The sequence below is a fragment of the Gadus chalcogrammus genome, chromosome 1 (assembly GCF_026213295.1).
Source record: "Gadus chalcogrammus isolate NIFS_2021 chromosome 1, NIFS_Gcha_1.0, whole genome shotgun sequence".
NCBI lineage: Eukaryota > Metazoa > Chordata > Actinopteri > Gadiformes > Gadidae > Gadus > Gadus chalcogrammus.
In genome coordinates, this window is record NC_079412.1 from 23,433,099 (window position 1) to 23,457,115 (window position 24,017).

Sequence of the window (24,017 nt, forward strand, 5' to 3'; positions counted from 1 at the left end):
GTTTAAAATAAAAAGTTATGTTTTTCCAATGCTGTTAAAAATTGCATCATAAATATAACTAACGATTGCACAAGAAGACGAATGGTTTGGCATCGGTGCATTGGGAGACGCCGAGCCAGAAAGCTAGCTAGTGCAATTTGTCTTTGCCTCCCCCTGTGTATTTAAGACCGTGTACACTAGATGACCATTGTCTCCAGTGCTATTAATTACTCTATTGTCGTGCTTCAGCATGTAAACCATCTGCCAAGCGGTCCAAGAAAGACATCAACTCTTTCTCTTTACCAGGAATATAAAAAGAAAAGACACAGATAAAAAGGAGATCCTTTTAATGACTTTTAACTGCCTCCCTGCCCTTAGAGGCACCCCAATGCGGCGTGTTGTGAACACAATGTACAGACAACGCCAAAATGTGATGCGTCTTAGGGTTGCTGCAGATATGGTCCACACCATGATACCACGACTAATAGCAGAGTAGTGCTGGCGGTTTCATATCGCTGCCAAGCAACAACATTAACACCTCACTTGACTCTCTGGGACAACAGGTCACGCTAACACGTTACAGGTGGGCCCAGGAGGATGGACATAAATACAGCGCAGGGGATGAGGGGTGAGGGAGATGGTGGAGGTGGGGGAGGTCAAGGTGGTGGTGGTGGTCGGGGTCGCTGTTACGAGCCAGACATACCGCACTCGTTATTTATCCGAGTTGACAGCCCGTAACCTTATGTCTGTCCCTAAGTGGTGTGTTGAACTTGAGGTAAGTTCCTAAATTTGAACTCGAGGGTGAGTGCAATCGTACCTATCCAGGGGGTTAGGTGCGAGGTACTCACCGCAGGTCCACAGCCACCGTAGGTAAACCGCTCTCTCCCTGACAGGCCGCACCGGCACCTCGTCTCCAGCTGACCAGCACACACTTTGATTCCCGTTGGTTCAGTTTCCAAAGTGTACAGTATTACAACCCCATCAGGGAAGTGTCTTCAACAAAACCGTGCGTCCTCCGTTTCAATCCAACAAACTTCAATCCAACAAACTTTAATCCAACAAGTCTCACATGCAGAGAGCCACCTCCAGAGACTCCCAACCAAGAGTTCCACTTCCTTAGACTCACCTGCAGACCCAGCTGTTACCGTTTACAGCTAATGAGCACCTCAACACCGCCCCCTCTGTCTGATGTCAGTACTGACCCTAACCGTCAGCCGACTTTGCTCTATACCTAACTGTAACAGTCTCACACGAAAGGACACTGCTGTCGGAAACAGGGGGCTGCAAAGTGTCATTGAACTTGTTTTCAACACAGCTTCAACCAGAGAAGAGAGTACATCACTGTTAATGACGCTCTTACCTTATTGAAAAGCAAACAGTGATGATAGAATCCTTCCTGTATGGGGACATGTGGCGGGGGCATGAAGGGGTTAGGATGGAGGGAGGAAGGGAGGCAGAGAGAATTACGGAGAGAGAGAGAGAGAGAGAGAGAGAGAGAGAGAGAGAGAGAGAGAGAGAGAGAGAGAGAGAGAGAGAGAGAGAGCGGGTGTCTTGTCAGAGCACTGCTTTTAGTCGTTCAGCTTAATTAACAAATGACCAATGCGGTGGGGATTCCCCACACACACACACACACACACACACACACACACACACACACACACACACACACACACACACACACACACACACACACACACACACACACACCCTCCAACAGACTACAGACAGGCTGTAATTTAGAGGGGTGAGTTCCATACGAAACACACCACTTTATCATTGAAAATGTTGGCCCCATAACAATTACATAACATGACCTTCCCCCTGCCCAACCCTCTCCCCAGAAACCCGGACTTCCCAGCCACCCACCTCGCGTCCATATATGGAGAGCTCATCTCAGGAGAGTGCTAGTGGGCCATCATTCAATTAGAGAAATGGACCCACTTAATAAAGGCTAACGGTGTGGCCTGGCAGGCAGCCATAAGTTAACCTCTATCACCGTGTGTGGCGATTGATTACTGATATTAGCAAGCCGGGGTGATAGCGATCAATCGAAGGTTTCCCACGCATGCTGGCACATGTAAAGTATATTGGATGACATTGAATCTGAATATTAATGGAGGCATTTCCGATTTTTGTTTTTGGGTTTGCTCCAGAAGGGGATTTAGGTTGGGGTTAGGATGGACAACTCCTTCTACATCTGGATGTTTCCTTACCGGACAGAGAGAGAGGGAGATAGAAAAGTATGATGATGTACAAATAAATAAATAAATAGGAAGCGCTGTAATAAGCATATTATTTAAATTGTATATCTTCTTATTCTCTGAAGTATTCTATGTTCCATACTATTATGTTATTATGTATGCATGTTATATCTTCTTAAGTTATTAAGAATTCTATCTTTATCATATTCTCAATATTATTATTTATTATATTTAATAATCATATTTAATTTTTTTCCCATTATATTACTATTTTCTGTCTTCTTCTCTGTATTATTTGGTTCGGGAGAATTACTGTAAACAGTCAGCCGGTGCCTTGCCCAAGGGCGCTGCTGCACAAGTGATTGTGCGTCCATAGATGGACTTCCTGTTATTGAAAAAGCCCCCGGGAGCCAGACGACCCCGCTGCCCCCTGGTTCCTACGAACCATCAGACACAACCGACCTCTGAACTCCGTTATCCTCACTGACGTTCACTTGGTATTCATACAAACACACACACACACGCACACAGTAGCAACCAGCATCGAGATTACCTTAAATATATGCGACCCCCCCCCCACACGCACACACACACACAATCACACACACACACACAAATACAATAATAGCATTCCGCGGTATAAAAAACCTGCTTCCTGTTCCTTCGGCTTCTCGGAGGCCAGAGTTCCATCAGTGTGTGGGAGCGGGCCGTGGAGAGGGAGAGAGAGAAGGTTGATCTAAGGTAAATCGTCCTCCGGCTGGCGTATCTCACTGTGCTACCGAGGCAACCAGCGTCCTTATCGGCCATAGCAGGCCCACCAACCCCTCCCCCCGCCAAACCCCTGCTCCAGCTTGGGGGGGGTCCTAGACGCAGTATCGTGAACCGTGGTCGTACCGTAGCAACGTCTTGGGTAATAAAATAAGCAGCTGTTATTTAAGTGTAACATCTTATTGTTATTTTTTGCAGTATGTTTTTTTTCTTACGGTTGAAGTAGGAATGTGAGTATTGATCGGAATCATCTGTGTTTATTTCCGTGTTGAGGACTGAACAGCTGATAGCAAACTCATTGAATCATAAAAAACGATTAGTTTCCGTTCGTAGTCCGATAACATACCGTTCAGCGTTGTTTGTTTCTTTGCCTCTATTTTACTGGACGATGGGCGATGTAAACAGTCAAACAAACGGTAGTTGTTGTGGTTATTCGGCACCACGCACAACACATCTCAAGATCCCACTTTTCTGACAAAAAAACTCATAATTTATTTTTGCGCCTTATTGAAACATTTTGGCTTCGCCTCCTCTTCCTCCTCGCTGGCAACGCCTCAAGAGGAAGCCACTAATCACAGCAATTAGCATCTCGTTAATTGAGGCGTCGCTTGCTGCTGCCGTAATGGACCCACAATGCTGACAAATTAATTCATGCTTAGATAATGCATCTGATTGGACGAAGCACAGAGCAAATTAACCTGGACGCCCGGCGACAAAATCACAACGATTTGATACGATGGCCCTGAGTGGCTTCAGCTGGCCCGACAGCGGCTCATTGGCTATTCGTCTTTTGGATGAACCAATTAGAAATTATTTAAAGAGTCCTTCTGCGAGATCTACATTGTCCTGGTTTGGTTTCATGTGCTTCACTACAAGTGTTGCATATGCCAATGTGAAGTGATACGTGACCTTAATGAGGATAAATAACGATGAATACATTAATTCCCTCCACAGGTTGGTTTTGTCTACTCGCTTTACTCATAAAACGTAATCGTTGTGGTTTTGTTAGCCAACAGTAAAAAGACACAATGTGAAGGTTTAGTACTAATAATCTCCAGCCTTCAGTTTCGCAGTGATATTGTGTTGAAGCAATGCCAGGGGTTTCCCAAACACTCATAAATCAATGCGACGTGTCAAAACACAATCAGTAAAGCCCACAGACATATAGCGCAGGGTGTCAATCAAAACCAGGCACATCAGACAGGAAGGATTGGAACAGGAACAGTTGGATGAGGATTGGGGGTATCCACTGAGTCTGAGTTTTAGGAGGAGGGTTCTCTGCAGGGGCGTGCCCACAGGGGCCCCCCTGGGGGGGCAATGCCCCCTGCAAAAAGGGTTTGAAGTGCCAAACCTACTGAATCGGGCATGTTCAGAAAAGGGTACGAGCACGATGCACCGTGGTTCAGACGACATCCAAACGGAAAACAGGTTGTTTGAGACCCACCACATGGTGCTTCACACCACGACGACGAGTGGGCCCCCTCGAGTGGGTTCTTGGAGTGTGTTTGCATTGTGTGTGTGTGTGTGTGTGTGTGTGTGTGTGTGTGTGTGTGTGTGTGTGTGTGTGTGTGTGTGTGTGTGTGTGTGCGCCCCAGCGTGGGAAAGAGAGTGAGATACACATAAATGAGAGAGAGAGAGAGAGAGAGAGAGAGAGAGAGAGAGAGAGAGAGAGAGAGAGAGAGATCAAAGGAATCGCAACACACACTGGGATGGAACTTTTCATGTCTATCAATGCTTCCTCTATCATATTATATACAAATGTATTATATAAAAAAAATCTTAAATGAATGCATTAAACTCCACTCGACTTTGGACTGGGAATGTTGGTTAAAATGTCAATATAAAAAATAATAATAAACTAATTTCATATCGTCTATTGAATATATATCCCGAACTTCCGTGTTTTTGGCCTGGGCAGGCTGTGTGTGTGTGTGTGTGTGTGTGTGTGTGTGTGTGTGTGTGTGTGTGTGTGTGTGTGTGTGTGTGTGTGTGTGTGTGTGTGGTGTGTGTGTGTGTGTGTGTGTGTGTGTGTGTGTGTGTGTGTGTGTGTGTGTGTGTGTGTGTGTGTGTGTGTGTGTGTGTGTGTGTGTCTGCTCTCAGTCACAAACAATCCTCCATCGTGGCAGCTCGGAGCCACATTTCAGTCACTCGGTGACAAGAGCAGAAGCCTCTCCTACAGGCTCAGGCGGCCTGTCATCCCCCCTGCCACGCTCTCTTCATTAGGGGAACCTCTGACGCTTTAACCCCGGAGAGACACCGGGCATGCACGAGGACGCCTGTTGAGCTTCTCCAAACCGCCCCAGCCAAATAAAGCTCCCCCCAGCGCAATCTGGTTAATTCAGTGCACTCCCCAGTCCCCGGGACTGCCTGCCACATAGTGATCTACGACGTGCCGCTGCGCTGGGCCAGCACTTAGACCTCATCCCTGATATTGTTTGTTTGTCGCAGAGTCGATACGCTGCCGAGTTTGTGCTCCGTGATTGATAGGGCGGTGACGTTGGCGACGAGCAGCAACACACACCGCAACAACCACCACCAAGACCCCGCAACAACCATTGCCACCTCCACCTCCATTTCCACCACCACCAACCCCACCTCGGTCTCCCCCACCACCAACACCGCAACAACCACCTCAACGTCCACCACCGTCACCACAACCACCTCCACCGCCACCACCTCAACGTCCACCACCTCCGCCATCGTCACCACAACCACCGCCACCTCCACATCAAAGACCACCGCCACCTCCACCACCACGACCACCGCCACCTCCACCACCACCATCTCCAACATCAAGTCCCCCCATCTGATTTATGTCGTCACATGCATCACTCATTTCTTCACTAACCTCAGACTCTGTTTCATCACACACACACACACAGTCTCATACACACACACTCACATGCTGACTGACACACACACACACACACACACACAGTCACACACACACACACACACACACACACACACACACACACACACACACACACACACACACACACACACACACACACACACACACACACACACACACACACACACACACGCACACACACAAAGAAGTGCACAATCTTCCCGCCATTCAATCTGAAGGAAGTCCCTCATATCTTCTGCTCCAGCTGTGTCTGGGAGTGCTGAGGAGGACGACTGTGCTCTAATAGGTTCTTTCTCTATTCCATTTAACTCTCGCTCTCCCACTCACAAAAGTACTAAATGGTTATTGTTACATGCGGGTGTAAAGGGCGGATTCTGAGTCTGAGTAGAGGTGAACCGGGTGGGCATCGAACATCAACCCTTAAACCCCCCGCCCCCCCCCCCCATTTAACACATCACAGAAAAACAACCCGATTGCCAAGCGTACGCGCACACAGCAGCAAACTCATCCTAAACATCCACATCACGTCTCGGTCACGCTCATGTGCTGTGGTCGAATGTTGAGTGGGAGTTTTAATGTGTTAATGCATCGCTAATGCCCCCTGCCGTGACTTGTCTTGGCTTAATTGCTCTAACGTTGCCACGGCTACTGCTGCAGCTGTCGTCGTTGTCGTCGTTGTTGTTGTTGTTGTGGTCCGATCTAACATTTAACAGCCGACCGGCGGTGAGTTACACATTCATCAGCGGCCCTGTGATCTTGCGTCAAGAGCCCCCGAATGCTAATTCCCATCCCACATCTCTCCCCCGTGTTCGCGACGCCATTAAAACAAATCCACTCGTCCAATCAGAAGCTAATGATTGCAATCAGAAGGACACCACGGCTGGCTGGCGTTGGTTTAACAGCGCGGTGAGGGCGAGGGGGTGATTGCGAAGAGGCGCTCTTGAATTTGTAACACTTAATATGCCTTTTAAGAGGGCGCAAGACAAGCCACTCAGAACCAACTCCAGACAGAAATACGGGGACGTTATAGAGGAGGGGGAGGAAATTGTATAACGATTTGAAAAAAAAAAGAAGCTGTTCAACTAATGCGCCGGTTTCGAGTTTCCATTTGGGGTCGTCTTCATTCGAGCTGGAAGTGATTAGAAACGGTAATCCACCGTTTCCATTCAGTCAGCTTCTGAACATGATGAAAAAAATACTTGAAAAATAGAAGTTACTAAAAGGCAAACAAAAAACTTTATCTATGAAATATAAAGCTTGTTTTTTTCTCCTCTCTGCCAAATGGAACGGAACGGTGATGTGTTCATGAGCTTTCCTGTGTGGCTCCAAGTGCCGTTACCCTGAGGTGATGTGCAAGTGTTACATAACAAACACACACACACACACACACACACACACACAGACACACAGACATACACACACACACACACAATATAGGCCAGTGTTGGAAGGAGAAGCAGAGAGGAGAGGAGAATGAGCTAGAAAGCCAAGGCATTCTCAAAAGACCTCTGAAAACAGAACAATGCCATGTTTGTGATGTTTTGAGAGAATGGCGGATGAAAACAACCGTGCTGTTGTTTCTGATTGTCAAACAGCAATGAGGTTGTAGCGCCGCACCCCTCTCAGTGCTCCATTAAGCTTTATCGCATCGTCTTTGACATCAAATATTTTGATAGCTCTCTCCCTCTCTTCTTCTGGTATTATTTATTTTTGTGTCAAAAGCCCTGCTCCCCAACTCCAACGGTTTAAAGTTTGACGGAGAAAATAAAAGAGCGTTTTCCGCGTCGTAAAGCTTTATGGGCCTTAGGTGACTCATCAGCTTTCTCTTTCTTGTTCTACCCGAGCCAATCGGTGAAGACCCGAGCCAAGAGGAGCAGGAGGAGGAGGAGGAGGAGGAGGTGGTGGAGGTTCTATGCTTTACTCCGCCGGTAGGACCACTCTCTGTATCAAGACCGTTCTGGCTCTGCGTCGCCCGAGAGGAGTAACTCAACGGGTAAGGGTGGTGTCAGGGCATGAATAAAGCCGCATCCACCTAATATGAATTGAGAGAACTTGGCGCCTGTGCAGCCAAAACTCTTAACTTTATTACAGTGGGGCTGTTTCGATTGCTTGTTTTGTTTTGTTTAGATAACGCAGACTTCAGACCGTAGTTACACATCTGTCACCCAAAGACCTCGATTCAGATTACTTGAACGTCACCGAACTCCCTAATCTTTCGCTAAAACATGTTGTTGAACCTTAATCCAGTATCACAACGGTGGTGTTATACTAGTAACACATTTGTCATAGAAAATCCAAAATATGCGCACTTTTTGTAAAAGGAAATTATAAAGTTTTAAGTAAAGTAAGGAAGTTAAAGTGCTTCAAAGTACGCTGTTTCAGTAACACATACAGCCTGGCTTCATGTCAAAGTGTGTGTTTGGCATACAACGAATCCAACCCAAGAATACACAGCATTTTCAGAAGAGGACTTTTTTATATGAACAGCTGGCTCTGAAAGGACGTTTCTAAATCTCTGGTGGCCCGGAACCAAACGCCCCCGTCGGAGAGGCCAACTGAAGATGAACGGTGCCTTGCTCTGTGGCACTGTGGCAGCGGTACCCGATGCAGCCCGTGGGCTGCCGACGACCCCCTGTGGGCCACACAGACACACACACACACACACCTGTTCTCCGGGCTCTGATGTGTTTCCAGAAACGAAATACACGATTTTTCGATCTCCATCAACTGAAAGATAGCGTTAGATAGCGAGTGGAATGAGTTCTTTAGTCTGGGTGCCGTCTGCTCGTGGAATCGCAGGAATCAGAACAGAGGGAAGCCGTTTGTTCTGGAAGGGAGTTTTTTTTTCTTCAAATACGAATCTCAGCAAAGAAAACATCCACTTGTTTCAGGACTGCTGGAGATATTCCGCTCTCCCAGCTCTGGTTCCCCACGTAGCGGAGTTCCATGTGGTTCTGCCCGAGCCGGGCCAGCGGGCCGGCTCCCTGGGGGGGGGGGGGGGGGTGTTTGGCTGTCTGTGCTCAGCTCGTACATACAGGGAAACAGCTCGTCCTCATGTCTGTGTTATCGCCGTCGGGCTTTCGCAGCTGCAGGTGGGATTGATTCTGCTCTTCCCGCCCCAACGCCGTGACATTAGCCTCCGCCAGCTCATTAAAAAACAAAAAGGTGCGAGGTGAATATTAACGAGGTGGCCGTTCTCGCTGTCTCCGTTTGGCTCAAGCGCGCGTTCACACACGCACACACATACACACATTTAAGCATATCAAAGAAAAAAAATGCACACACTCAACACCCAGCCACATAGACACACACACCCCCACACACACACACACACACACCGCCATGGGAACAGGTATACGTTAGAAAAGAAGCAGAAAACAAATCAATAACTTCTCCGTTTATTCTAGTGGAGTTCGGGGGGGGGGGGGCAGGGATGGGGTCATTAAGACGCTGTCAGAGATGAGGTGTCTTGGATGCATGCCAGTCTCCAGTCTCTCGCACCCCATAATAGTTGGATGGTTTCCAGGCACTCGGAGGTGGGTGTCAGTCTATCAACCATGCGGCGAGGAAACAGTTGCGCAGTGAAAGAATAGCCCAACACGCACCAGCAAGCGAGCTTTATCTATCGTGTTATCGGGTTCAAGTAAATGAGATGCCACTGCTGGTTCAGCCTACCTGTTGTGACTGAGTGTGTGTGTGTGTGTGTGTGTGTCCAGGGAGATGAGTGTGTTTGTGTGTGTCTAGGGGGATTCAGGGTTGTCCATTGTGGATTGGGTGTGTGTGTGTATGTTTGTGATTTTGTATGTGTGGGATAGTGTGTGTCCATGTGTGAGACTGTGCGTGCATTTCTGAGTGAGGTTTTGCATGCGTGTGTATGTGCGTGTGCGTGTCAATCTGCGTACGAATGACTGTGTGTACATTTGTGAGTGTATGGTTGATTGTGCGCGCTGATGAGTGCATGGTGTATTGCGTGTGTGTCTGGGGAGGTTATTAAAAGAGGTGTTGCCCGTATATTTTTGCTGCATGGTCTAAAAGGTTTTCTTTTGGGTAAATGGCGCAAAAAAACATGGTGTGTGTGGTTCAGCTCACGATATCTCTGGCTTCATTATAGCCACCTAACATTTTAATTACCCCCCCCACGAAGCAGCTCGTTAAAGCTCATAAAGAAACATTAGCCGAACACTTACACCTAAACACCTGCCAACTGCTCATTAAAATGATCAAAGTCGCAAACAACACGCTGCTTATTCATTTTACTTAAAGCGGATGAGATGCCTTTAAAGGAGAAACTCAGATAAAACATTTCCAAAAACGTTTCGGTGAACAAAAGCAAAAAGCGAGACACCTGATATACTTCTTACACAAACCGATTACACACGATCGTCGACGGAGCCGTGCCGCAGATATGGCACCGCTCACAACTTTTGGACGTCTACCTCGTTAGAAAAGATTTCAAAAACAGATTTCAAAGTCGGGGCCTGTCCCTCAGTGGTATTGACTCCGGGAGGACACTCCCTTTCAACGCGCAAGGTAATGGTTTCAGTTCCACAGGGCCGTCGGCGACTGTGATCCTCGTCTCCCCACCTTCCACTCCCGCACCTTGTAAACGCTTCAAAACACGCCAGGTCCCAATCCTCACTGCCGCATGGAGGGGACTCTCCTCTCCCGCTGCTCTCAGGCCCACTACAAGAAAGCTAACGGCGGCAGAACGCTCCAGCGTTTGTTGTGGAAAACATTAGTCTCGCGCTGAGGTCTCTTTGAGTTTTCAGAGCCACCGTTGAAGCTGCTGGGACCCGGGGAAACGTACATGCATATGCTAGCAGGGGGAGAACCCGTGAGGCTCCTTGGTGGGGAGGAGGGAGGAAGGGAGGGAGAGAGAGAGGGAGGAAGAGAGGGAAATATATATATAGTGAGAGATAGGGAGGAAGAGAGATAAACAGATAGGGAGAGGGAGGGAGAGGGAGGGATAGAGGGAAATAGAGGGAGAGGGAGGGAGAGAGGGAAAGAGAGAGAGAGAGAGAGAGAGAGAGAGAGAGAGAGAGAGAGAGAGAGAGAGAGAGAGAGAGAGAGAGAGAGAGAGAGAGAGAGCAAAGAGGGGAAATAAAACGTATATGGAGGCTTCTGGTGAGTTGTGGTTAGGGACTAGGGCAGCAGGCCTTGGCGTGTCTTCCCAAAGCTCTCCTGAGAATCGCCCGTTATAAAGCAGCGTTGTGCAGTGCCGGTGAAGGAATGCACGTGTCCCGCGCTGAAGTACAATCATAAATACCAGTCGTGAAAAGTGTACCGCAACGAAGGCATCAAAGAGGATTGTGTTGGGATTTCATGCTACTTGAGAATAAGTATGATGGCAGAGTTCACACTCATGTATGTAATGCAAGCACTGTGTTAGGAATAACAAGTAAATACCTTCGGCTTTCCTCAATCAAGAAATGCAAAACGAGCCCGAATAACACTACCTATGCTCTGAGTTTTATTATGTGCAGAAGATTAGTTAGAAACTTATTGAGCAATCGTTCTTGCTCACAAATGCTTCAGGGCACCACTGCCCAAACTGACGTTGTGCAGAATACAAAACACACCTAGCATTCACCCATTCATACAAACATTCGCACACCGAGTTATATGAACTCCTCTGCCATCTGTAGATGCCTTTCTATTCTACACTCACGTCCCGTCTCTGTGAAGGTCTAAGTGGACCCTGGGATTGAGGGATGGACCTGAGCATACAGGCTGTGATCATACAGGCTCCCCCTCTCTGGGAGGCCTCTGTTACGTCCACATATGGCAGGACTCCATTACGGGGCTATCAGAATTCATTATTAGCTGTTACAGCGCAACACGAGGCCCCAAAGCAATCCCCCACAAACATTTAAACCCAGCGGTGGGTCTGAGCACATCAGCCGCCGTGAGCAACTGTGCGTGGTACATAAAAGTCTGCCGGCATTCACACACACATACATACACACACACACACACACACACAAACACACACACACCGAGACACATACACACACACAGACGCATGGATACACACATGCATTCACACACACACAATCACACAAACATACACTCACACACACACACACACACACACACACACACACACACACACACACACACACACACACACACACACACACACACACACACACACACACACACACACACACACACACACACACTCATATAAAGCGTGGAGAAGAAATGGGAGCGCCCCAGTTCTCCGAGCGACCATTTTACCAAGCGTTTGAGATGCCATGAAAGCCAATTTTGACCAGCGCCTTGCTGAGTGTGGATGTCAGGAGTTGAGATTTACGTCTGCGGTCGAGGAAATGCATTTATTCTGCTCTCACATAACCAATGGAAGCCATGACGCAGCCCAGGGCAGCTCGCTCACTGTATTAACTGTATGTATATCTCTCTCTATATATATATATAAACTGTATCTATAAAAAAATTATATACAGTATATTCCGTCCTTTGGAGGCGACGTAAATCCGAGTTCCGGACTCACTGAGGTCATAAAAGATCCCAGGGCAGAGTAGGGGTATTCCCGGTGTCCTGGCTAAAACTTCCCAACCAGGCTCAATCAATCTGGCCCCCTAGTCATCCTCCTGTGTAATTGGCTGACTCATTAATTCCCTCACTCTCCACCTCAAGCTTGTGTGTGGTGAGCGTTCTGGCGCAGATTGGCTGCCGTGCATCACCCATGAAGGTGCTACACACTGGTGGTGGTGAGTGAGCTCCTCCCTTCACTGTAAAGTGTCACCATTCGAACACAAAGGCCATTCAGATGCCATTCATGAACCACTACAATGTGCATTCAAAAATGAATTGTAAATGTGTGTGTGTTAAAAAGGAGGCCGTTCTTATTATAAGCTGAAATATTTTTGGAAATGTGATTACATTTTGTTCCATTTTTTCACATGTGAAAATGCCAACCGACTTACCAAAGCCCCCATCTCCACTCTCCCAATCAGCTAACGCGTGTGTATCTTGTATTTTTCCCGGTGTTAGCCAAACCCAAACCGCTGGCGTTCCCCAACCCCGGGTCCCAGGTAGCAGGTGTACGACCATATGTTCAGCGTTCATTTACACAAACATTTTTAACGACTTCTGACACAGGTCGTTACCGAGACGTGTGGTGGCATGCCCCCCTCGTCCCCGACCCACCCCAGTGGTTATTTATAGCACACATTAAGCCTTTAAATAGCTTCGTATTAGGGGCGAGCACCCAGCATAAAAAAATAAATAAAAATTACGTCCGAGGGGAAAAGGCCTTGAGAGGGAACGAGAATCAGAAATCCAATTATTATCCCACGTACATCGGCGTCAAAGACGATGTTGGTTGGAAAAAACAAATAAATAAGGGTAAATAAACCCGCTGTCAAACGGGATTAAGTTACCCTCGCCCCTGCATACCGTCAAGAACACAGCCCCTCAAAATTACCTGCCGTTCCCCGACAGTAGAAATACCGGCTCCGGCACTTATTTACCCACTAAGCTATTATTATCTCAGCCAGAGAATACGTGCGGTTTCTTTTTAACCTGGGCTTGTCTCTCAGGGGTGGGCCCTAACCACAACAGAGGCCGCAGTGGTGGGAGGACAGAGGAGAGTGGCTAGTCTGGGGCGTTCACAATAGTTAACACATTTTCTTACAACGTAATTGCTGAGTCGGTGTGCTCTCACGCAGGAGGTAATTCATGCAGGACCCTGTGCAGTGAGCTGTGCACGGGAAGGTTCACCGGCTGGAGAAGACGTAAGCCTTGATAGACAGGAAGGGTTGTGGGATGTTATTCATTATTCTGTGCTTTTGTTTTTTTTGTGTGTTTTTTGGTTTTTATTTACTAAGGCTTTCATCCAAAGTGACTTTGATCACAGGAATCTCAGATGCATCTTTCAATAAGGAGCAGGTGGGGTTTATGCCTCTTTAGAACGTTGCGGACATTGAGGATGGAAACCGTCAGCTCTTACAGTGGAGACGAACCCCCTGGCTACTGTCCTGCCTTTAGCTGCATGTCCGCATAGCAAGTCGGAGACATCTTGCTCAGTGAAGTCTAGTGAAGGTATGTTGCAGTGGATCAAACCCAGTTGCTTTCAGCTGGGAGTTGAACATCCTAGCCCCTTAGGCATCACCATCCAGATCCTCTTTTAATTTGACGTAGTATGTTAGCTTAGTATGTTACTTTTCATGAAACCAGGACCAGATATAACTGCCAGTAAAAGGGCATCCCCAGACATCAGCCTGTGCTCATCTTATAATGAGTGTCTACAGGCACGCTGGGTCATGGACCACCAGCGTGTCCAGCCGCATCTCATCACAGTCTGTCTGTAGGGGAGATGGCCCTCCACTGACCCTGAGAAGGTCTGGAAGGGGAACCAGAAGCTGTGGCCCTTGTACGGGGCCCTCCAGGAGGGCAACCAGTCCCCCATGGCCTAGGTTGATCTGGTCGGGCCAAAACAACAGGGCACAGTTGGTTAAAGCCTGTCACACTGCTTATAGGGATAGTGTGTGTACTGGTGTTAGTTTCTTTGGGATGGGAGGGCTAAAAGGGAAGATGCTTGCTTTCCTCCTAGTGGCATAATACACATGGTGCCAATGGAACGAGACAGATCTTGACAACATAGAACTTTACACTAACATGAACATCAAAACCATTAACAATTGTTTGTAGTTTCCAAAACACAGTACCAACAAAAGTGTGACAGGTTGTTTCTGAAGCCATAAACAGATAACTTTTGTGGAATGCTAATAAAGCCTGATTAGTTCACCTTGTTGCATTGGTACAGGTTTCAAAAGTAGTGCCTTTCCCCAGCTTTTGATCCATTTCCTGTGTTTAAACATTTAGAGACCAATAAGGCTAAATCTGCTCACCGCTAATAAAACCCACTTCAATAGAGTCTGGCATCTCCCCACTCGATACAACTGAATTTTATAGTACTTGATTGTGTTATTGTGTACTACGTTACAAACAGGAACCGGGGCCTCAGCAAGCTTGTAACACGTTTAATTGTTAAGCAGGCGGCAACGAGCGAGCCGTTAAAACGCAGCCATAAACACGACCCTGCCGCCGAACCAGGCAGTCTTCCGAGTGCCTTTTCTGATCCGCCACGAAACTCAGCAAGCCGTGCATAATCTCCCTCTGCCTAGCAGGGCATGTGATGTTCTTCCTCAGCGACATAATGCGCAAAAAGTAAAAAACCCAACTGAAAGCCATTGTTTCCTCCCCGTGCTGTGTTCCCGGTAGAATAGTAAATGAGGTGTTTTAGGCAGAAACGGCTTGACATTCTGCCGGCTTCGTATTGGTTTTGTGATTGGTGTTTCCTCTGAGGATCTGCCCTGAGGGAAAGACCTTCACTCTGACCTCTCTCCTTCAGAGCATCGCAGGCCACAAATTAACCCCCACACATCATCCCAGGCTAATTCTTCAATATTTATAATATATGTTCACAGGGTCGGATTCAACCCCTTCTCTTTAATCAACACTGCTGCGCTAGGTTAATAAGTTGCTACAAACACGTTGTAATTGCTATTCCCATGTCATCTTTTTCAGCTTTGGAGCCTCAGACCAGCCGAGGGCTGGCATTTACCGTCCAAAATCAGGTCATTTTCCTCTGATTACTGTGGGCGTGTTGAGAATATCAACGGATACCATCCCAATGGGGTAGAACCCAAGGGGATTCCTTGCTTTTGCCAAGCGGTTGTACACAAATGTAACGTTCATAGAATGATTGTCCTGGGCTGTCTGCCTCAGCCTCATCGTTTGGGACTGTTTGGGTCAGTTACTTTAGGGATCGTCAACTGCTAGAAAGGTTTAACGTCATTGTTTCTGTTGTGTCTGGAGGGCTGGCTGGAAAAAGAGCCCTTTAGTGGCTCTTTACATTTGAGAAGCAACTGCAGAAAAAATGTCAGCACTTTAAAGGTTGAGTTAGAGCGGTTTATTTCTTGAAAAATACTCTTTTCAAGATTGTTTCATGATTGAGGTTGAATGCAAATCTAAAACCTCAAAATGCAGGTTTAGAACCCTGTTTAGAACTTAGAGCTAACTTAGAACTTAGATCTACCATGGTAGATCTAAGTCCTGCCAAACATGAAGATGACAAGCGGATGAGATGCTTGAACAACACGACACCCACAGCACTTGCCATCTGCTGGTTCAGATACCCTTTCTATATCCAATATAGAGTAAGCCATTCCCATCCTTATTTCCCCCTACGGTTTCGCTTTAATGCCCAGTAAATTAAAGCCAAAGGCCTCTGCCAACTTCTCCTCTTCCAGACACCTGATTACATTCTGGAAATAGGACATTGTTCCCCGTTTAAAATTCATGACAGGATATCACTTAAGTTATTGAAATCCCTGCCGTCAATTTTTTGGACTTCATATGTGAAACGCATCAAATAAAATTTGCCTTAAATTGGATTTATTCTCATTTAATTTTCTGCTGTCTGATTCATGGAGGTCTATAGCGGGCACTTTGTCTTTTAATGGTCTGCCAATCAAACTGTTGGCCCATGCGTGTGTATTTTGGCTCGGGAACTCTCATCACTTGACCCACGCGTTCCGAGCAGGCGAGTTGGAACTTGCCGTTGTGCATATTGATGCCGCTTTCTGGCTAATAATCGCACGCCATTGTTGCCGTTCACACGTCTTTGTCAAACATCTCATCTACTTCTGACGGGGGAGAAATCATTGGAGCAGAAGTTAGTATTACGTCGAATATAATTTATATCTTTTTTTTTAACGAGTGCCATGGTGATTTGCACACTGTGTCTGCACCGGTTTTAAGATGAATGTTACCGCGACTTGAGCGCGTTACGTTGGAAGAGAACGACACCGGAATAGCAAATTGAGATTTTATGCTAAAAACACACGGCGCCTCTCCTCGCCCCGACTTACTTTGATGAAAGGATGCAGCGAAAGGCATCCATCAAAAAAGGATGTTTTCCTGTGTGTGGGTAGAATACTTAATGTGACTTCGACTTGAACTTGTCAGGAATTCCATATATTTTTTCTCCTGTGGGTGTTCGTAGCCGGCTCAGTCAACTTATCAGAGATGAAACATGGCTTTGGCTTTAGGTTCTGCTATTTACAACAATGTAGTCCTATAGAAGGCCTCCTTATCCAAAGCGGCCTGCGTTGAATACATGAGTGATGTAATTGAAGAACAGGTACGGGTTAGATGTGCCGACAAACCAAGAACCTTAAGGCTGGCAGGGGAACACCCTAGCCAGCCTCCCTTCACATCACAACACACAGATGTAGCAACCACACAACACACCCTAAAACACCCTTTGTACTGTATACTGTAGGACCAATTCACAGGGAAAATCACCATCTTGCCATTCTGAAACGGTTTGATGCCGAATATAATGAAGATAAGGTACTCAAACGCAGTACCTGTTTGCAATGCTATTGCAAACTATTACAAAACGTAGATGTGAGGTCTTCAGGGAGGTGGATTGCGGTGACACCGCACGTCAGACTCATTATACCTCCACGGTGGATTGAGCTGTTGGGGTGGCTTGGTGTTCAGGCGGTGCTTGTAAGGTAATAAAAGCTCATGGGGGCATCGCTAAAATGATTTGACGGTCGGCCCGAGGCGAGCCACACAATTGGATAAAAGTTAAGGTGACTTATAGAAAGAGGGCGATGTTTAGGAGGAACTAATGTTGATCATTAGCCGTTGGGGGATAGGGGTGAATTATGGTGTGTGTGGCTTGGCTTGTTCCCCACGGACCCCAGGCAGTTATGCCGTAAGTACTCTTCATCGATTGGTTGAGTTTTGAGTTTTTCAGAAAAACCAGCACTTTCCAGAAATTTGCTGGAAGTAAACGTGAGGCATCCATCTTCCCTGTCTCCATTTCTGAAGCATTGCAGCACTTAACCTTGTAAATCTTAGATTTTTATTGCCACTATTAGTAATGTAATCATATTTTACTGTGTGCATGTGTGTTTGTGTATACGACCATAAGCATTCATTATGTTATCATTCCAAAACAGTGTTGTTAGTGTTGTAAATATTTTATTTACGTGCAAAGTTGTAAAAATACACTACATAAAGCCTTTCAATATCAATAAAATACAAAATAAATACAAAATATAACTCAAAGTCCTGAATTTCTGGTCCACAGTCATTTCCATACCATACATAAACTATACATAATCTATTTATGACATCTGTCCCATTTGATGGTCAAGCCTAAACAATAAAAACGATCAAACAACAAAGAGTGAATTGACAAAAAAGTTAGAGAGGATCGACCAAAAGTTTTGACGAAGCAAACAGACACACAGACACAGCCTCAAGTTAAACACGCAACCCAAAAAGTCAGAGCAGAGAATGGACTGCAAGATGGTTTGTAGAGGAGAGGGGGGCGGGGGGGACTGATGGATGTCCTCTCAGACTTAGCCAACACATTGCTAACATCCTGTCTGTGTAGTCACGGCCGGGGATCGCTTTCGACACGCAACATGGTAAATGAGGCCCGGTTTACGAAGCGCTGCCAAGCTGCAACTATCAATGCTCTGTGGTCCACCACAACAGAATCACTTACCCCCTACCCCACTGCCTCCATCTCTCTGCGGAGCGATGTGTTTTCTCCCCCCCTGTCCAATTTGGATCTACTATGAGTCAGCCACACACACAGTACCTTAAAGGTGCTGTCGGAAAGATTCGAAAGTTGGAAGGGGAACAGAGCAGAAAAGAGCCCAAAAGAGCAAGACTTTGCAATTACGCAACCCACATGAAAGTCCCTCCCTCCCCCTCAATACATATCTCCTGAGAAGTGTTGCAAACACACGCCTGTGATTGACAGGCAAGACTGATCCCCCTAACCAATCAGGGAAGAGATGCCCTCTCATAAAGCCAGTGCAGTCAACCAGGACAGATATTCTCATAGAGCATTTCACTCAATCATAGCTGACCGGTGGCTGTGGCATTCTAAATTAATCTCAAATTATACCTTTTGAACCTCAAAAGATATAATTTAACCGCCGCATGATGCTGACCTCTCACACAAACAGTTCAGGAAATATCCTCTAAATGTTGATATGCGAGGTTAACACAATCTGATGGGAATGTCTGGTGTTCTAGCCAGGAGTTGAATATTATATATATATGATATTGAATCTCTTTCTGCACACTAGTGAGCATACACTCATGGATAAAAATTAGCATGACAAGCTCAACGTATGGAACTATTCCAGGGTTCTGGGCGAATAACAACAGTAACAACAGGAACATATGGAGGTTGCCTCTCTGTTTTCAGCCCACCACACGCTTGAGTTAGCTCCTTTAGCCCTCGTTCGCTAACAAGGTTAGCGTACGGCAGCCGCACCACACTAGGCGCCGTCAGGGGGAATCAGTGAACCAGGTTGGCTCGGCTTACAAGGTGTCAGCCTAGGCTCCGCCCACCGGCTAAGGAGACGGCTGCAGCTGTGACAGAGCCAGGCAGGGCTCCATCCAAACTGATGGGGTGTGTGCGTGTGTGTGTGGTGTGTGTTGTGGAGCATGGAAATGTGGGCAGACGCAGGTTAAAAGGTGAGGGTGTGATGGCCCACACACACATGAACACAAACACATGTGCATTCGCATACTCATGGGAACACACACAGATACACACGGGACATTGTGGAGAGAGAGAGAGAGAGAGAGAGAGAGAGAGAGAGAGAGAGAGAGAGAGAGAGAGAGAGAGAGAGAGAGAGAGAGAGAGATCAGAGCAAAGAAAGAGGGAAAAGAGAAAAAACTGACTGACAAGACATGAAAAGAGTGAGAGAGAGCGAGAGAGAGAGAGAGGGGTAAGAAGATAGAGAAGGATATACAGAGTCCGAGACTGAGGTATGGTGGCGGAGGTGGACGGCGTGGGAGTTGTGTGACTCTTATGTTACATAAGACTGTGATTGTGGTGACCGTCAGAGTGTGCCCTTGGCCTTCGTCTCTCTCCCACTCTCTCTCTCGCTCTCTATCCGTGTGTCTGATTGGGAGATGAGTGCAGGAAGGAGCAGGCGGAGGTCCTGAAAGGGGGCCTGTTAACGAGGACGATCTGAAAAGGAGACGTGATGGTACACCGGCAGAGACAGAACATAAAGGAGGGAAGAAGAACTCTCATTACGGCGCCGTAGCCAACGTCGCCAGTGAGGGCCGAGGTTAGTGGTTTGGCGCACGGCAGGTGGGAAGAAACACTCGTCTGGCTGCTGATTCAAAACGTTAGCGTTGAGTAGCGTCAGGGAGTTGTTACGGTGTGTTAGCGGCGCGCTCGTTACAATTTTGTTGCTTGGACCACCCCCCCTCCCTCCGCCAACTGTCGGGCGCCTCGTACAAAGATCCCAGTCGGGACCTTTGTACGAAGTGTCCAGAACGGCGCTTTTGTTTAGGCTTTGAGACGCACACAAACCCACTGTCAAAATGATGCACAATAAGTCAATTTGGTTGTTTTCAGTGGCGGTTTCGGCGTGTTCAGAGTCCCTAAATGCATTCCACCGGTTGAGTTCGGATAGAAAAGAGAGTCCCCCCCCTTGGCGCCATGACGCTGGAAATATTTCATTTGTGAGAAAAAACTAACAACGGATGCGATGTGGCATATGAAACCATATATTCAAAAAGTTAACTGTGTTTATTCATCACTCGCACGAAGGTAATCATTTTTGCATCCTGTGCGAGAGAATGCATGCCCGTTCGGGCGTCACCGATACGGAAGAACGGGCAGCAGACAAGCTGTGTGCCGGCTGATAGTGACGTTCCGTGGCTGTCTGTAGAGAGTCTCTTTTGGTTTGAAAATATCCGTTACCTGTACCGTTCTCAACTCAATTTGAGGAAACGGGGGAAATGGAGTGAAGTGAACACTGTTTTCTTTTGGTCACATCGAAAAACCAACGCTGGTGTTTGTTTGTTTTCTTAAAAAGGACATTAAACACGGCGTTTGGATCAGTTGTATGATTGGACTGCGAGGTCAGCTCAGACAGTGGTGCAGGAATCCAATCCCATCAAAAGAACAGAGATATTCGACCACTCTAGTTCTGATTCATACGATTCTGGTTGGAAAACAAACACTGAAATTACATTTTGTGTTGTCCTGCATTAACCTAACAATCCTAAACATGAAAAGCAACAACTCCACACACAAAATTGTCTTGAAAACAACCCAGCATGGAAGGCCTCCGTCGGGGTTGACCCGTGCGACCTTTGGAGGCCGACCTGGGAGCCTGCCGGGGGTCAGGGACCGGAGGTCAGGAGTAGTTGACCTTCAGGCAGAAGGCCTCCTCCGTCTTCTCGTCCAGGTTGTTGATGTAGATGGAGACCTCTGTGCTGCCGCCGCTCTGGCTCGGGGCGAAGCGCAGCCCGACGGTGTACACCTCTCCGCCCCCCACCTGAGGAGACACCACCAGCCGTTGGGAACACTGTTAACGCCGCTGTTAGTATGTGGGTCACTTGCTGTGGGATTGTGTGTGGATGAGGGTATGGTTTGAGCAGCCCCACCTGGCCAAGTCTGATTGGACTCTGGCGCTGGGTGAGGCTGCACACCTGTTGCACATTGAGCAGTCAGTGTGCGACAGGTTAACCAGCCATCTCCACTTCGCACTCGGGAGAACTCCTGGATGGTAGTGGGGCACCATGGTCAAACCTTTGCAATAAACACGATTTGTAATTTCTAACACCCTTGTGTCCTCGGTCTGGAGGAGCCTAGGGGGACTACGACACCTAGGTGGACTACGACAGCCACCTACGTGCAAGGACCTTTATGGCATGGACCTTTGCTACGCCTGTGTTATATGCTGTCTGTATGTGATAAGTGTGCTGCTGCTTATCTTGAGCCAGGACACTCTTGTGGAAGACATGTTGAATCTCAATGAGGCTCTCTCCTGGTTTAATAAAGGTATGATTATCAAGTAGATCCAACGTTTGATGAACACAAGTGCATCTGTGCGAATTTACATAGTTACAATTAGCATTGGGTAATTTATTTGATGCTTTTATCCAAAGTGACTTTCAAGTCAGGCTGACAACTATCAAAGAATAAGATCAATATTTGGAGTCGAAAAATCCAAGTGCCATAAAACAGCACAGCTGGATAGCGTGCAGAATAGCTGTAGGAGTCAGAGCATCAAATAAGGTTAGGAGAATCCATTTTTCACGATAGCCTAGCTTAAACAAATCCCAAGCCCTAATACCCATAGTGAGGCACAGGTTCTCAAACCAGTGGCGACATTTTGTGTAATATAAGTACAAAGAAGAACTCAACAAAGGGGTAAGAAGAACTGAAACTCTGAAACTTGGTAAAATACCCAGAAACATTAGAACACAATGTCCCTCCAAAACTCATCCTTATTTCGTTACTCTTCAATATACCCACTGACCAACTTTCTTTATTTGTTTTTATTTGTGTTGTTCAAATGATCTCCAGAGGGGGCTGAATTTGGTGATACTTCCCATCTAAGCCTCGTCTTTCTCCCGCATTGTGTGTGTTGCTGTGACCCCCAGAGCTAAGGGTCTTTATTGTCAGTGCCAGCATTTCATTTATCTCCCTCTGACCCCCGTATCAAATCAAGGGCCGCTTCTCCAGCAGCGTTTCCTTTAATAGGCGGCGGGAGATAAATGGGTCAATTCTGGGGATTTATGCCTTAATCTTTCCCAAATGCAGCAGCGTATCGATCGGCCCGTCGCTTCCCAGAGCCTGCTTTATGTTGTGATTTCTGTCTTTTTTAAATCATTCCAGGGCAGATATTTCAAACCAGCAGTGCTGTGTTTCCCCCTTCGCACTTTCAGCCCAGGCCCTGGCAATCTTTGGGACATCGAGAAATTCTAATGCACGGGAAAATAAAAAGTGGTGGGGATTGTTCCGTCCATTTGCCCTTGCGTCCATCTCTCCACTCTTCCTCTCTCGATGTCTTTCATTCTCTCCCCGATGGCTAAAACCAAAACACACCGATTTTTTTTTCACTATTTAGCCATTCAGCAGGCGCCTATCTCAGAGTAATTTTAAGTGACTTGAGACAAATCCTACTGGAGCAAACAGTTGTGTGTGTGAGGCATCTTTCTCAGAATAACCACGGATGAACCCCTGGAAATTGTGTGATTGAGCCAACAAACAATCATCTGCAGGGAGTCCAACACACTAACAACCAGACTACCCCGCCCTTGTTGAGTGGTAGCACCCTGGCTGTCCCTGTGGGCTGACAGCAACACCACCGCCGTGGTTATTTCAAGATAGTTTCCCTCCCGTCAGTTTGTCATCCAGAGTCAGATCACACCTGTCTAAATGCGGAGCGTGCTGATGATGACGATGACGCACGTGATGGGTTCCTCCATGTCGGGTGTTCGCCGACGTGATTGCGTGTCACTGAAATGGCGGTAAGCGACGCGGGGGAATGATCCGGGAATAAGCCGACGCAGGGGGAAGGGGAAGAGACGTCACCCTCAGCTGATTGAGTCAGCTGGGGAGGAAGCCCAGGATTTATTGGAGTCGTGAGTTTCGAGAGGCGACGGCAGTTCAGCGGGATTTCATCAGCGGTGAGAAGACATTAAAAACAAGGCGCAAAACAAACACTAAAAGATGGTTAAAGAGAAAAGTTCATGAATGATACAACATGCTGCAGACATGTTAAAAGTTTATTATAATGAGGCACTAGTAAGACAGTTTAGTTGGACAGAAACTCAATGCTGTTTGGAAGACAATTAATTGGGACGTGTTTGTCGGAACATACTGTAAATTATATGATATATTTATATTTATTTATATGAGTAGATAATTGCAGCAGCATGAATCACTGTTTGAACTGAGCTGGGAATAAATAATGACATTATTGTCAACGACCCCTTCGCTACAACAGTCTTCTAGAAGAACAAATCAAGGTGAGTAAAAAACAACTTAAGCTGAGCCGATAACTAAACTGCTGACAAATGAGACCCAGACACCCACGCAGTCTCACACACACACACACACACAACCACACACATAGATACACCCACACATCCAAAGTCACACACACAAACACACATGCACACTCACACCCGCACCCACACATGTGTGCGTGCACACACACACACACACACACACACACACAGTCAAACCCACACACGCACTCTCAAAGACACACACACCCACACCACACACAGTCTCACTCAAACAAACACCCACAAACAGTCTCTTCCACACACACACACACACACAAACACACACACACACACACACA

At 47.0% G+C, this 24,017-nt stretch overlaps 1 protein-coding gene across 1 annotated transcript in view; it reads right to left on the bottom strand.

The window, feature by feature from the left end:
• Nucleotides 1-20,226: 20,226 nt before the first annotated feature.
• The window catches only part of nphp4 (nephronophthisis 4), a 150,501-nt gene continuing 146,710 nt past the window's right edge, over nt 20,227-24,017 (bottom strand). The window contains exon 30 of the mRNA XM_056593735.1: nt 20,227-21,194. Within this exon, the coding sequence (XP_056449710.1) occupies nt 21,054-21,194 (141 nt within the window). The 3' untranslated portion in view covers nt 20,227-21,053. The remainder of the gene's footprint in view (nt 21,195-24,017) is intronic.